Source organism: Ptychodera flava, chromosome 20 (genome assembly GCF_041260155.1).
Source record: "Ptychodera flava strain L36383 chromosome 20, AS_Pfla_20210202, whole genome shotgun sequence".
Classification (NCBI taxonomy): domain Eukaryota; kingdom Metazoa; phylum Hemichordata; class Enteropneusta; family Ptychoderidae; genus Ptychodera; species Ptychodera flava.
The window spans coordinates 16,882,818-16,897,551 of record NC_091947.1 but is presented as its reverse complement, the minus strand read 5'-3'; the positions used below and the strand labels follow the sequence as shown (position 1 = coordinate 16,897,551).

Below are 14,734 nucleotides of genomic sequence, written 5' to 3'. Positions count from 1 at the left end.
CGTCTATATAAAACTTGAAACATCACCTTTAAATATCATGCCATTCAAAAAGCCGACACGGTGAAATAACAGAGATGAAGAAAACGGAATATTCATGCATCGACATCAGCATGATCAGCGAGCTGCATGCCATGGAATCAACTGGTCAATACAATCATTATTATGTCGCTAGTAGTACAGCATTCATTGCAAACGATATCAACAGAGTTAAACATTGTTATTCTAATGTTTATATTTCAATAATAATGGTATCTATAAATTTAATTTTCGATGGCTCCTTGAGAAGAGCTATTTTATTTCGGCGAACGAGAAAACTTGACGTAAACGGGTGCTTGAAAGGTACAGTTGACAAACATACTGGAGGGTTTCCGTACCGTCGCGATATCGAGAACAAGGCAAGGTAAAACCACAGACAAGGAGAAAAAAACGATGAATGAAAGTTGTCTCCGATTACAGTCAGTGCATCAGAATTAGGTGGCCGAGATGTTAGATCAACGGAGAGTCCACGGTCGTCATGATTGTTGGTAGTAGCTGACTTTGGACCGAGACTTTGAACGGCTCCGTAGTAATTTCCGTAGACACTTCCGGTCAAGGTTAATGACAGCAAGCTGCCGTTGTTGGCCCGTTTACGGCTGGTTCGAGTAGCCTTTCACGCTTGCATAGTTTACATGGCCACTGACATACATAATATGCCATGTGTCAAACCCAGTATCGTCTAGGAGTTTGCAAACGTACTGAGATCTGTTTCACCTATACGGCAACGAAGCGAACCATGTTGTAAACAAATGTAGTAGTACAACCAGCGTATCGGACGGGGATTGCATGCTGAGCGCAAGCCAGACAGACGACAAGTGCATGCGTGAGGACTCAAAAAATGTGATAAATCGTACAATAAGACATTATTATCAATATTGTGCACCATTATCAAGATTTATAGTTTTGTGTATTACATGGTTTATCCGATACTTTCCCTCCTTTGAAATGCGCAGTCTTTTTTTCGTTTTCAAAAGAAAAACTTGCTCGCTGTGGGACCGCAATGCTGAATAATGGAATACATTATCAGTAATAATGTATGGATATGACGTCACAAAATTCACTGGTATTGACAAAGCTATAATATAATTACACTTAAAACACTGACAACACCTTTGATTGCAAATTTCTTGAAGAAAGCTTCTTGGCTGATCCTGAATAATTGAACATGGGAGGGGGGGGGGGGTTAATCATGTATTGCCTGGCAGTTACAAGGGTTCAGCGGGCCTAATTTTGTTATTCAGACTTTAATAAAATGGTTCACTTTTAGCATTAACATTTAAAATATTGAAACAAAACATTAAATGACGCTTTTTAAAACATAATCTGTGATTCCAAGCCTGGGCTCGAATTAGCGGTAATCCCGCGTCCAGGGACTACCAACTTTTCTCTGGGGCTACCAAAATCCATGAAATGGTAGTACACACGGACTACCAAAGCCTGAGACCTGAAATTCAGTCAGTACTTGGCATGCTATGCCCGGTTTGTCACTTTGGGACAAGCTATTAAAATGCATTCAAACCCAGTTAGCAGCTGGATACCGAATGGCCAGACTATGGCTTTGTTAAGCAAATTGCGAAGACGACCGGTCGTGCAGTTGAACTTCGCAACAAAGTTTCAATATCCTAACTGACGTACTTGAATGACAGATTCAGGAAATGATGGCCAATGAAAACGCATTTTCGTTGCATTTTGATCATAATGTATCAATCACAATTACACGGAAATTATGTCTCCTCCCTACAGAAAGCCTATGGTCTATTTTTAGCCCTGTACAGTATGTCTCAATGCTGAGGTCGTGTCGTTGTCATGACGACTATCAAAATTTGCATGCAGCTCTGTGCGTAAAACGGGTTGTCAATAAGTCACCAAACTTTTGAGTATCATTATCATCCATTATACCTGTTTCCCGGGGTATTCACATCAATGACTAGAAAATTCACTTTATTGCAAAATCTGGAAAAATAGCCTTTTCTTGTCTGGGTAACGAAAAAAGATATCCCTGAACTAAAATATGCATGGGCTACCAGCCATTGCCACCGGGCTACCAACTTCAGAAAATGTAGCCCAAGTGGACTGCAGGGAAAAAAGTTAATTTCGAGCTCTGCTTTTGTAAAGATTGAGAAAGTATCTGTTCCTTTCGAATCCAGTGCTTTGATTGCATTATGAAGAAATACAGGTACTTCTGGATAGATACTATAGAAACAATGGGCGACGCGCTGACCATTAACGTTTATTTGTGGGCAAGGGCGAGAGGAAAGCCAAAAATTAGCCCGCGCCCATAAATAAACGTTAATGGTTAGAGCGGAGTCTGTTATTTCCATTATATTATCAGCGAACCCAAGAAAACCGTCAAAATTTCCGAAAATTTCAGGAGCGAACGACAACTGGGCCCCAGATACTCGGCAATACGCGACGCACTGCCACGCGCGCTGTAAAAAATTGGCAAATCCGGAGATGTTTACAGAAAAAAAGTATCTCAACTTGACCTACAAGTGCTCTATTTTATTTTGTAATTGATTATGAATTGCGTTTGAGCTGTAAAGTTACGATACTTTGAGTTGTTAATCTTATTATTCATATTCACGGGCATACAAACAGACCATTACTGTGTATTTGTGGTCAGTCACGAGGTTCAGCTCGACCAATCAAACTGCGACGGGCAGGGCATGGTAATATAATATAAATTTAATCTTATGTTTGCACTTACCCAGGTGTACGGTATAACCGCCATCGCCATACTGCGAAAATATCGTATCGTATCCCGTTAGCACTGAAGGAATATCACCTGCATATGTCCATGGCGACAGCTTCGGAATCTGTTCAGTTGTATTGACTCCCAGCCATCCAACGTCATACACCCCACGATCAGCCGAGCTCTCTGAGTATTCCACATTACAGGCCAAGGAGCCGTTGAAAATGGGAGGTGATTTGCAGAGATCTGTCGGTGAGAATGCATGCAGATCTCTGTACGTCATCATGGAGTTTTTCTCGAATAGCAAATTTTTGATACATCATAAAGCTAATCATCGGATAAACAGGCGCAGAACTAATTGTTGGGTTCAAAAATCTTCCCAAAGTACTTCATTTCCTGAGTTACATGTAACTGATGGAAACGCTAGGACTCGTGGAAAGCAAGCTCTTGTGACGGGCAATACGACATGGGCTTTTACCAGATGGAAAATCACTATAACTTCAACATTGCTAGCGTTCAATGACTATTATTAAATTATATTTACCAAAATCAAGTTGAACTTGGATCACTTCGCTGTACATCATCTCGCGACCAAAGGAACGTCGTTAAAGTCCTAGATACAGGCTGTTTTGTTTCATATAATTTAAGATCATTACGCCCCTGAAGATTACATTGTGGATTGCATTTATGATTTACAGTCTGCGGTTGGTCTAACAGTGTGACAACAACAATATGAAATAAATGAAGCAGACCAATGAAACTAACAAACATACATTTATTTTCAATGTGGTGGTCTGGAACACGAAACGAGCGTCTATATGAAACTTGGAGAAAGAACAAGTATAGAATTTACAAATAATGAAACGTACCCGGACGCACTTTATACTGAAGAAGGCGGGGTGGCGAAACCCTAAACGAAGTCAAGTCAGCCGTTAGAGCAGACAGCTCGTTTGGTAGTGGCATTCCGTTGTAGAGATGCGCAGGGTATATTGATGGCAAGAGAATGTCAAAAATCCATTCCCAAAATACAGTCGTCCCTCCGGTTATCTAGACCATTGAAATGAGAAGCCCATTAATAAATAGGGATTGTAAGGAAAGGAATTTTTCTTTCATCAATGTCGATCGAACCGTTTTCTTAAATCTACCTAATCTTTATTTTTGGGAAATTGTCATAAGAATTCCAAACACTTACACTTTTGAAAATATCATTGTTGAAATATAAGTTTTCAAGGGACGTCCTCATGTTGTAAGAATTAGTGTCTCTGTCATTGTAGGCAATGATGAGCAGGCAGGACACAAACACAAAATAGAGAACGATTTCTTTCACAGCGCCTCCAATTACTGCTGTCTTCTCTATTTCTTTTCGATCGTTTTCAAGACTTCTTGTTGTTTCGTCGTTGCCGGAGTACATGCCAGCCGGGGGCATAGCTTTTACATCGTCCATTTCTTCATGGTCTGTCGATTTTCTTCGTCTTATCACGGAGACAAGTCCTAAAATTACCGCAAATCCAATAACCTGGGGGAAAAGCGCCAAAAGTAGTTTCACATTCAGACGCACTGTAGTTAGTATTTAGATTCTGATTCAGATTCAGATTCAGAACACTACTGTGTTATATTCCTCTGTACACGAATGAACGTTTACATCATCGAATTCTACGGTGATAAGTCGGAATAGCATAAGCCAAACATGATTTCTTATTAGACACCTGTATTCTTTTGAAAATAGGAATTTATAATCACAAAAATTTGAAAGCAACTACTATTTAGCAACTGTTGTGATTTAGAATCGTACTTCTATTAATATGTTCGTCTGCATAGGACTACATCGAATTGCGCTGAGATCAAGAGAAACTACAAAAGTAAATACCTTAACCGGCTGTAAAATTAGTATATCCTCTACCAATGACACTGACATCGACTTCAAGAATGCAATGGACTTATCGTTTCCCCATTGCATACTGTACAAGATGGTGAAGAACGCTGACACTATCGACACAGAAAACACAAGGAACCAAGCAACGTAAATGAAAGGATAGGGTAAGGTGAACTCCTTCTTGTCGACCACTCGCGCTTTCCTCGTCGTCTTCTCCTTCTCCTTGGCAACCATGGTTTGGTGTTTCGCTTGTGCATTCACGTATCGGTCTTCCCGAACCCTGCCGACCTCGATGACGTGTCTCTCACGTTGTGAGGAGCGGTAATACGTGTCCGTCGCAGTTTCAAGTACGCTGTAATCCGACGATACGATCGAACTGATATAGATACCTTCGCGTTGGTAACTTTGACGTTCTTTCTCGGGCGATTTCTTGAAGAGGTGCCGCAGTTTCTGACACATGGTGACGTTACTTCTCCGACCCGAATTCCGCCGCTTTTTCGATCTTCTAAAAAGTTCCACAACGAAGACGTTGATGGGTGCAACGAGTAAGCCACTCATAATGCCGACAAATATCTGATGCCAGGTTAAAGTTAACGGACCTGTGAGAAAACATCCAGATATTACTGAATTTAGAAGTGAATGGTGCAAATATGTGTACATATATATGGACAGACAGAAAGACAGTCGGACAGATCTACTCTGTGGATCCTCTGAAGAATATACATGTAATTGTATTCTACAAAAGCGGGAAATTCATGAGATTGTTGCTGAAAACCTCTCATCATTCAACAATTTGTTGCTGCAGGTTGTACACGAGTAATGAATTCATTGCTTCCAACTTGTAGCGGAAAGATTTTGACGAGGTTAACGCTGCTTGAGTAAAGCTAGCACCAATGAAATGAAAATCCGTGTAAGATTTAAAAGCACCTAACATTCTATAACTTTGGATGGGCGTTTATACCGAGTCGTATGGTCTTAATTTTGGTGTCGTCACTGTCAGACTTGTACCACATACTGCTTACAACCATCGATGTCAGTAACAACGTCAGACAACACGATAAACGCTGTACTCGGGTAAAGTGTGTCCCATAAGGCTTTGCAATCACCGACACCCACAGGTGTTCGTCGGCCAAGTCGCCCTTGGCCTTCGTAATCAAGGTCTCGCCTGGCTTCAACCCCTGCCCATCCCATGGTGTCAGCACACGTTGAGTTTTACCGTCACCGTGGTCTCTTGAAAGCCACTGGAAACACGGGAAATCGTATCTATTGAGGAGAAAAATGAGTTATGACTTTCTGGTAAAATGTTTCGTTCTCCGTCGTAAAAGAGTATATATATATATATATATATATATATATATATATATATATATATATATATATATATATATATATATATATATATATATATATATTTAAGGTTGTATACTGGAAGACAGCTATCCAAAAAGCAACGTTGACACAAGAGGTGCGGAAATGGTACTTGAAATAGGAATTACGACGGCAAGAAATAAAACAAACTGCTATAATTACTAACAATAATAAATGTAGTGAGAAAATTCTTGTCTTTCATTTTCGATACAACCATAACATTATCATCATAACAAACAACTGTCGTATCTAAGGAAGAAGCTGGAACTGTCATATCTGGAAAGAAAGTGGGAACTGACGACGAGTGTTGACGTAGAACTGGAACTTATTTATTGAATACAGAACCATGGCTGGGCCTCTCGGTCCAGCCGCTGATACATGAGTCTGTGAATGTGCCCGTGTCCGAGTCAGTCCTAATTAGTTTGTTCTGTGAGTTAGTGTGTCCTCGTATACAGTGTCTTAGCTATGTCGGATACCGACGCCATAACTTTGATTTACCGCGAAAAGATACAAAAGTAAAACTAATCATTTCCCCTCAGATTGCATGCTACAATTCTTTTGTTTCAAATCCACGCTATGAATAAACAGCTGAATAAACAGCTCAATATTACGATTGGTTGAAATACAATACAATATGGCGGTAGAACGCAGATCCCTCTTCAATGGAGAAAAATAAGTTACTGGGTGAATTGTTAACGCTGTTAACGACCAAGACCATGTTATCGATACCGTACTGGTATTTCGTGGCGCCAGCATTGTTAGAGTCCAAATCGAGCTCGGAATTGCGCGGGATTTATCGCGTCCAACGACGTTATGTATCGAGAGCCCGAAATATTAATTTTCCTTGCGCCAATTTGGAAGATCATGATACAACGTTAAAAAGGAAAAAAGGTAGGATAATACTCAATGCTTGAATTTTTCCCCTGTGCAATTCATCCATACCTTTTCTGTGTCTTCAAGTCTTTGATAATGATTTCCGACAGAAACCAACAAGCGTTTTTGCCTTGTCCGGAGTTGTCGTGTCGCACATGGAGGTACTTGATGTCTCCAAGACACGACAGTGAAGTGAGTAAGAACGTGTGCTGGCTTCCCCGTTGAAACAACTGAAATGTATTGGGGCAATAAGAGGAAACCCATTACCGTGTGTTATTGGCACGATCAACTTTCAAGAAGGTTAGAGGAGATATTTTCATTTTGCATAAGTTGTAGCGCTCTTACAGTGAATTGATGGGGATAGATCAGAACCGGAGAAAAAATGCACATTAATTAGTTTAATGTTGTAATTTTTCAAATTTATTAGAATAGTTCTATCTAGCTATAAGGAAAGGTATGGCGAGAAGTTCAACCCTTTATGGTCATGAAGTCGTACGTCTGTGTTAAAGGTATTGCTGCTACTCATTCAAGACAAACACTTTCAAGATATTCAGTTGTACATCGAACTCACGGAGCCTTGGTTACAGGCAAGGTGATGACATTTTCAGGATGGTTTTGCACGGTGTTAACATAGCTTCACACAAGAGCTGTAGAAATATACACGGGATAGGAGTAAAATGTTTTCAAAGCGTACTACTCTGTCTTTTGTTGTGATTGCGTCATAGACCTGGGATTCAAAGTAGAATGTTATTCCTTCTTAACTTACCTGACAGTCGCTACAAGTACTGTGGATTCGAGTCGCCCTGGTTCTGCTGGCGGTACCGAATAATTTGACGTACACATTGGACGTCGTTCCCGATCCTCTCTCCCGCCCCGTCACAATACTGACTTCGTACGCATAACTGTCAGTCGAGCCGTTGCTTGGTAAAGGTAAACCGTTAAACTGGATGCAGAAAAATTAACAGGTTTAGATGTGATATATTACGGCTGGCAAATAAGGGCTAAGATGTGTAAAAGGTATGCGCCTAAAAGATAAAACTCTACCCATTGATCCGATATTGTGACTCACTGTTTCATTACAAATTGTGTAGTCTACCATTTGCGTATTCGTGCTATTATAATTGGAATTCGCTATCTCAGTTTTGTTAAGTATCAAAGTCAAGTACGATATAATGAAGTAAGCGATAAACCGTACACCTGTGTACTGAACATAAAATCATCAATGTTATTGTCATGACAAAGACACGGACAACCGCATCCGTATTGTCATGCAACCCTGGAAGCTATGTTGAAAGACATCGAAAATAATATGCTACGATACACTGTTGAGCAAAGTAAGTGAAGAATTTAATAATTCAAAATAAAATTAACTTCATATATCTTGACGAGCCAGAAGTGTGACGCCATGATAAGACGAATGGTATGAAGTTCAAATCCTTGTGTTTAAACGTCTTTTGGATTAAAAAAAACAAAAACAACATTCACAAAAACGCGTGTTGATAACTATTTTTGTATGACTCACCACAACTTTTTCCCGTCTGTCTTTGCGTCTAGCCCAGATAGCGATCAGCAAATACAATGCAAATATCACGATGACTGTTGAAAACACGGAAGGATTGCTGTCCAGGTCAGCGAATTTAGCAAACACAGTGTCAAAGTCGATTGGATTGGGTGGAACAACGTAAAAAGCTGCTCCAAATGACGTCAAGTGATCGCACAAACATACAGTGGTGTCTCTGTTCGACTCGGAAGACACCTACAAAGGAAAATTGAAGAAACTGTTGTCAGTGTTATCATATAATCGAGTGGTAATGCACTGATTTCAGTTTGCCGTGATCTGAGTTGGTGCATCTCTGTATGTTTCCTCAATGAATGCTGCCATCGTCTCCAGCCGTGATCTTAATACTCCTTAACACTCATGTCCACGTCCAGCAACAGACAGACTATAGCAACTTGTAACTAACAAAGCTTGAACCGTTATTCAAAGAACAAAAGGAACATGCATCCTAAGCTATAAAAGCTATGTGTTTGATGTTACGAAAGATCGTGCACATATAGCAAATACTTAATTGCCAACAGAAAAATAACATTGATGCCATTATGGGCTCTCCTTTCTATCCTTTCCTTGTAATCGAAGCTCCTTCAACTCCATAGTGGCTGGCGAATATTTTTTTATCATTCAATGACTGTTACTTTACAGGGAAACCGTCGTCGGAACTGCGCCTAATAGTATGCGAATTTCTTGTTTATTTCGTGCACGATATCCAGATGCATCTAATCATATAGCTGCAACATTTAAATTATACGATGTAGATTGTGACAGACATGTTTTAACTATCATCAATAACCAGAGTACCTTGAATACAATGTTTATATCGGTTGTATGGGTCCCATACCATTTTTGAGCGCAGTTCCGACAACTGTATCTCTTTAAGTGTGAAGACGATGTTGTAACAATATCATTTACTTACCACGCATCCGTCTCCTTTCCAGATCTCGTTATCTTCATCCCAGTATCTACATCCATGTTGAGTTACGGACATGGTTAAATTAAACATTTCGACTGACAAAGAGAAGCAAACTCAACCTTCAATACAGAATCTTGCTAAAGTACCATGACATTATTAGAGAATTAAAATGAAGACGAACAATTGTATTCCGATTGCTGTAAAGGTTTCACGATCTCTCCTTAAGGTCGAGCTTTAAGGCACATGAGCTGAAACTTTTGACATTACTTTCATGTTTTTATATGTTTACTCAAGTATTATTTTCCACTGAGTGGGACTGCATGGGGAGGTTTCAGTAAGACAAACAATAAATAGGTGCTGCACCCAAGTATGGCCGCCTCGATACAACTACACGGTAAACAGCACAAATGGTGCATGTACACATTTGAATCTTTACAAATAAAACATGTTACAAACCACTGAAAGGACGGGAAAGGGATTCACTAAACTTTGACAAAAAATTCTCTGTTTTTCACCTAAAATGGCAGGATTTTGAAAATGGCGGGAAATTTAAAATGAACAAAGTTCTTGCCTATTCTGCAACAATCAAAATGACTATATCGTTCAATTTTTAGATTGCAGTGAAAGCCTGAGGAAATTGGAGGAGCCTTGAGGTTGAATAAATTTCGCAAAGTTGTAGTTCATGGGCCTGTAATGACATTCCCCTCTCTACAGTTCGACATAACTCACAGTTACCACTCATTTTGTGAAATATTTATAGATTTACAAATCAGGACAATGTGTTCAAGTTTCATTTCGCCTCCAGGGAGTTGGATAAATATCTACAAGAATGTTAAATTGTGTAAAGTTTCCTCATAGCAAATGTTTTGAATATCGTGACGTTTGTAGGACATACAATGTATGATCTCACTTCATACGAGAAATACGAGAATATGAAACAATTCGCTTCTGCCATGGGTGATAGAAAGCATTTTTATTTGCGGGAGCATGGAAAACGGTTATACCTGTTGGGAGGAAAAGAGAAAAGACGTAATTTCCGGCTTCTTCGACTTCGGTATCTGGGATGAAGATTTTCAAGACTCCCTCCGTTACAGTGATGTTAGCGTGGAAGTCAAAGCTGTTCCAAGTAGGGGTGTTGTTGTAAGACATGTAGACACTGTAGACACGAACAGAGTCATTTAAGCTGATGTCGCTAAAGTTGATCTTCATTTGAAAAGCTATGAAAGCGTGGACATCCTAGGGAAGGAGAGCGAACAGCGTTAATTTGAAAAATGGATTAGTGACTATTGTTTAAAAGACATACGGTCGATAATAATAGGAATATTACCGTTCTCTTTATTATGTTTTTTTTTTAAATTCTGTAACTTCACTAAAATTGAAGTTTAAACATTTAAAATAAACATGAGACAGTTTCATTATTAGTAATTGCACTGGGGTCACCTCCGTGCTTGTTTAAAACCAGCAAACGAGGTCCGCTTTTAAACAAATACGCATAGACAATCACTTTCAGCCTCATCATTTTAACTTCAATTATCAGATTGAAAATAACTTCGGAAGAATTTAATCTCGAAACTTTACAATATCTTGTCATTACCTCAAGACTCCAGGAATATCTAGATAGTCCCATGTCTTCATAGATTGTCGGCAATAACGTCGCTTCATCCAAGAATTCGATGGGAGGGTTACTCAGCGAAAGGCTTATGTAAGTTGTTATACCATCCACTTAAAAGATAAGAGTGTCCAATAAGATCAATTTCATAAAGTTATCATGATTATTTAATTTAGAGTACGCTTCGTAATCCATGGTGTGTTATATCAAATTAATTCTTGAACTATATAGGTACGATATTTGCTATTTTCATGATAAAACTTGAAACACTGATCTTTTTTTGAAGTCACATTTCAGCTCATTTCACTGTTAATGCCGAATGAACGGAATTCTCGCCATTCGTATCCACAAGCCCAAACTTATCGGATGGGTCTGATCCATAGGTGCATGTATGGTTACGCTAAAACGCGAAAAAGAAAAATTGACTATTCTCCTTAAAAGACGCGAGCGTTAAAATATTAGTGAGTTCATATCATCAGCAAGTTCTACGTTTCCATAATTGTTAGGTTCATAAATTTGCACACACGTTTCACCAAAATTTATCGCCTTTTCTCATTTTCAACTCATCTGAATCATGAGGGGAACGCTCCATTAACTTGGACGTACCCGAGTAACCCGAGTTGGTTATCAGAGGATTAATCTCTATGTCAACATATGCGAACAGATTATCTTTTAGTGTAAACAAAACATTAGCACTGCCGGAACTACTTTTAGCATGGCCAATACCAGTCGGCGCCTGACTTGATGATGGCCCCCCTGTCCGGCACTCAGGATTTCCAACCAGCGTTAAAAGTGCCGTCCAGCACTTGCTGTTACTTTGAGGTCATCATTTAGTTCATAAAATTGCATGAAGAGTTTACAAAAACGAGTGTACTATAGAATCCCTTTCAAATAAAATGCTGTTTAAACAATACTAGCAGTTAATTAACGTACGCTGATTTTGCATACGAAAAGCTGTTTTTGTATGAATGTTTATACCCCTATAAAAGAAAGTACGGTAGCGAAAATCAGCACAACAAAACAGGACTTCAGCACAACAAAACAGGACTTTTACTAAAACGTACTCTTTCCATTTCAGTTCAGACTCACATTGAGGAAAGGTGCATGCAATGCAATGAAAGTCACGAGCAAACTTTGGTGTCAACGGATCCAGTCTTTGAATTATCAATGAACACCCACTTATTTTTCTGGTCAAAAGCCAAAGGCTGTTTGAATCCGCGTGTTCATTTTTAGCCGGATGCCGGCCAAATTGGCTGGCTACTTTTCAGCAATGTTTCGCTCTCTAGTCCCGAAATTCTGGTTTTGATAATAATATTTTGATATTTGTTGTCTTGCAAGCCGGAGATAACATTTCAGAAGTGCCTATGTGGCTATATGTAATCTAGCACTTTCAGTACGCGGTGAACTTGTTGCTATCTAGTATCAGCCCGTAGTACCGCGATCTGCGAACGTGCGAACTGGGAATCGCTCTCGAGGTCATCCTTGCTTTCCCGACTACAGCCCGAATTATTCCGACGTTCACATCGGGTGCAGCTTACCATTGGACTGACGTTACGCCCACCAATAGCCGGCCATTTCCAAATAAAGCCGACGTTTGTTTCTCTCAAACGCGAAAGAGAAGAAAGTCTCAAACGCGGAAGAGAAAGTCGACGCTCCAGAGCTTTTGTTTTCTGCGTAAGAGTTGGGCCTTGTCTGATGGGTAGGTTTTTGATCAAATGTAAAGCAACCAAAAGTTACTGAGTCTCATTTTTCATACTTTTGAAACGCCACGTCAATCCATCCATAGACGATCATAGATCTACATCGCGTTTTGCGGAGGGGCAGTGGTTTAAGCGGAAGGGAAAGTCTACGCGGGAGTCTACGCTTGAAAACGTTGATTTTCTGCATAAGAGTAGGACTTTGTCTGTTGGTTTTTGGAGGTTATAGATCAAATCTAAATAAACAAACAATTACTTGGTCTCATTTTTCGTACTTTTGAAACGCTACGTCGATCACAGTGTCAAATTTCAGGTCGACCACAGTCCCTCTATCCATCGGTCTGAAAACGCCTATTGTAAAAGGTGTCAATCACCTGGACCGCACAGCCAAAACGCGATACGAGGGGCAGTCACGTGATAATGCGTAGCTTGGGTTTGTCCTGCATGCCACAGTCCCCGATTGTGTGTACGCTTTTCTCGAATTTTCGCTGTTTTTGGCTCTATTAAGTGTTCTCTGCGTCTATCTATGACACGAAGACAGAAATCATCATATCTTGAAACCGGTGTTTTGATCCTTCTCCCATCCTAAATGATGATAGTGTACGATAATTTCTGTGGTTGATCGCTGCGAGTGTGTTGACGTAGCACAAGCAACGGCTGGAATCAAACCGGAAAATTTGTCGTCGCTTTCTCTTGCAATGCTAGTATTCAGTGCCTCCAAATATGATAAAATATGTTTTCTGTGTAATATTCTGTGAAATCATGTCTGTTAACTGAGCAGAATAGGAAAGACAACTGCAGAAATGCATGGATAGAGGGACTGTGGGTCGACCGATATTGCATTATGTGTAAGCTTACTGTGTCACAATCGACTAATCGACTGCAGGTGTGTTGTACACATACGGTGTCGTACAGGTTGACGTTGGGTGTCGTCAATTTGGAATTTTATCAAACAAGGAACACTGGAATTTAGCTCTCTTTTTCAATTATATTCAACATCACCAAAAATCAATGGTAAGCTCGCGAATTCGTTTTATTGTGAAATTAATACCGTGAATTAAATCACTGAAGATTGTGCCGTCCGCCGACCAGCCTCAATAACTGCCTCTACTATTTCTCCTTTCTTATAATATGTACCAGTGGCCATATTGTTTACAGACGGATCCGGCTTGCAATTCATTGACTTAAATTCGCTCTATACGAGATGTAATGTCACAGGATACGCGCAGCTCTTGGAGTCCTTACTCACTCGTTACGTTGTTTGCAAGTGCAAGAAAAATCTCGCCACATGGAAAGAACGTTCCATGCTGTTCTGATCACATTTGCATATATGATCAATGCGCGTTACTGAAGTGAAGCGTCCGAAAATAGGAAACTTGAATGAAAATGAACGAAGAACGATATTTTGTTTCACCATATTTCTAAAACTTAGTTTAGAGCCTAAATTAAAGAATAAACTAGATTACTTGCATTGAAAAAGGGCAGTTCACTTTTTCCTGTCAACATAGTTCCATGTGCAAGCATATGTGTGTGCCCGTGGTATTGAGTGAGTCGTTACAGCCCTGACGTTCCTATCATAGCACCAGCTCGATAAGATAATCGCAACAATGGAAAATTAACACCTTGGGGATTAAAAGTCTTCTGTTTGTCACCCGAGTTGGCAGGCAGCAACTCGGGTTTCAGGTACCATCAAAGTTAATGGAGCCTTCCCCTAATGACACTATTATTTCAAAAGCGACAGACCTGAATTTTAAACAATTGCAACCCCTCAGACCACATCTCCCTTTGGACATACCCTTAGATATACTGATCTTTGTGTTAGGCCTTCTGTCGAGCAAAAAGTGTATCGGCAAATTCTTTATAGACAGTCAAGATTTACTTACCATCTATCTTATTGCAATCGGAATCGCTAAAGTAGAGCGTCATTGTATCTGAACCTATGGTGTGTGAATTTTCTCCCCACGAAAACAAGTTTCCTTTTGTGCGAAAGGACTATGGAAACAAGAGAAAATGCTTTTAATTGTGAATCTGACTAAGATGATGTACTAACAACTCGAGTGGACGGATTTTAAATATAACCTAGTGTAATTTCCCCACACACTGAAAGCGAACACACCT

The 14,734-nt window shown here is 39.8% G+C and overlaps 1 protein-coding gene across 1 annotated transcript in view; it reads right to left on the bottom strand.

Annotated features, from left to right (window-relative positions):
• Positions 1-14,734, bottom strand: part of LOC139120172 (polycystin-1-like protein 2) — a 34,534-nt gene that overhangs the window by 5,142 nt on the left and 14,658 nt on the right. Inside the window, exons 10-21 of the mRNA XM_070684332.1 lie at positions 14,500-14,608; positions 10,905-11,032; positions 10,315-10,546; positions 9,314-9,405; positions 8,365-8,598; positions 7,609-7,785; positions 6,912-7,072; positions 5,563-5,864; positions 4,596-5,200; positions 3,921-4,244; positions 3,598-3,775; positions 2,744-2,974 (exon numbers count right to left, since the gene is read on the bottom strand). Of these exons, the coding sequence (XP_070540433.1) occupies positions 2,744-2,974; positions 3,598-3,775; positions 3,921-4,244; positions 4,596-5,200; positions 5,563-5,864; positions 6,912-7,072; positions 7,609-7,785; positions 8,365-8,598; positions 9,314-9,405; positions 10,315-10,546; positions 10,905-11,032; positions 14,500-14,608 (2,773 nt within the window). The remainder of the gene's footprint in view (positions 1-2,743; positions 2,975-3,597; positions 3,776-3,920; positions 4,245-4,595; positions 5,201-5,562; positions 5,865-6,911; positions 7,073-7,608; positions 7,786-8,364; positions 8,599-9,313; positions 9,406-10,314; positions 10,547-10,904; positions 11,033-14,499; positions 14,609-14,734) is intronic.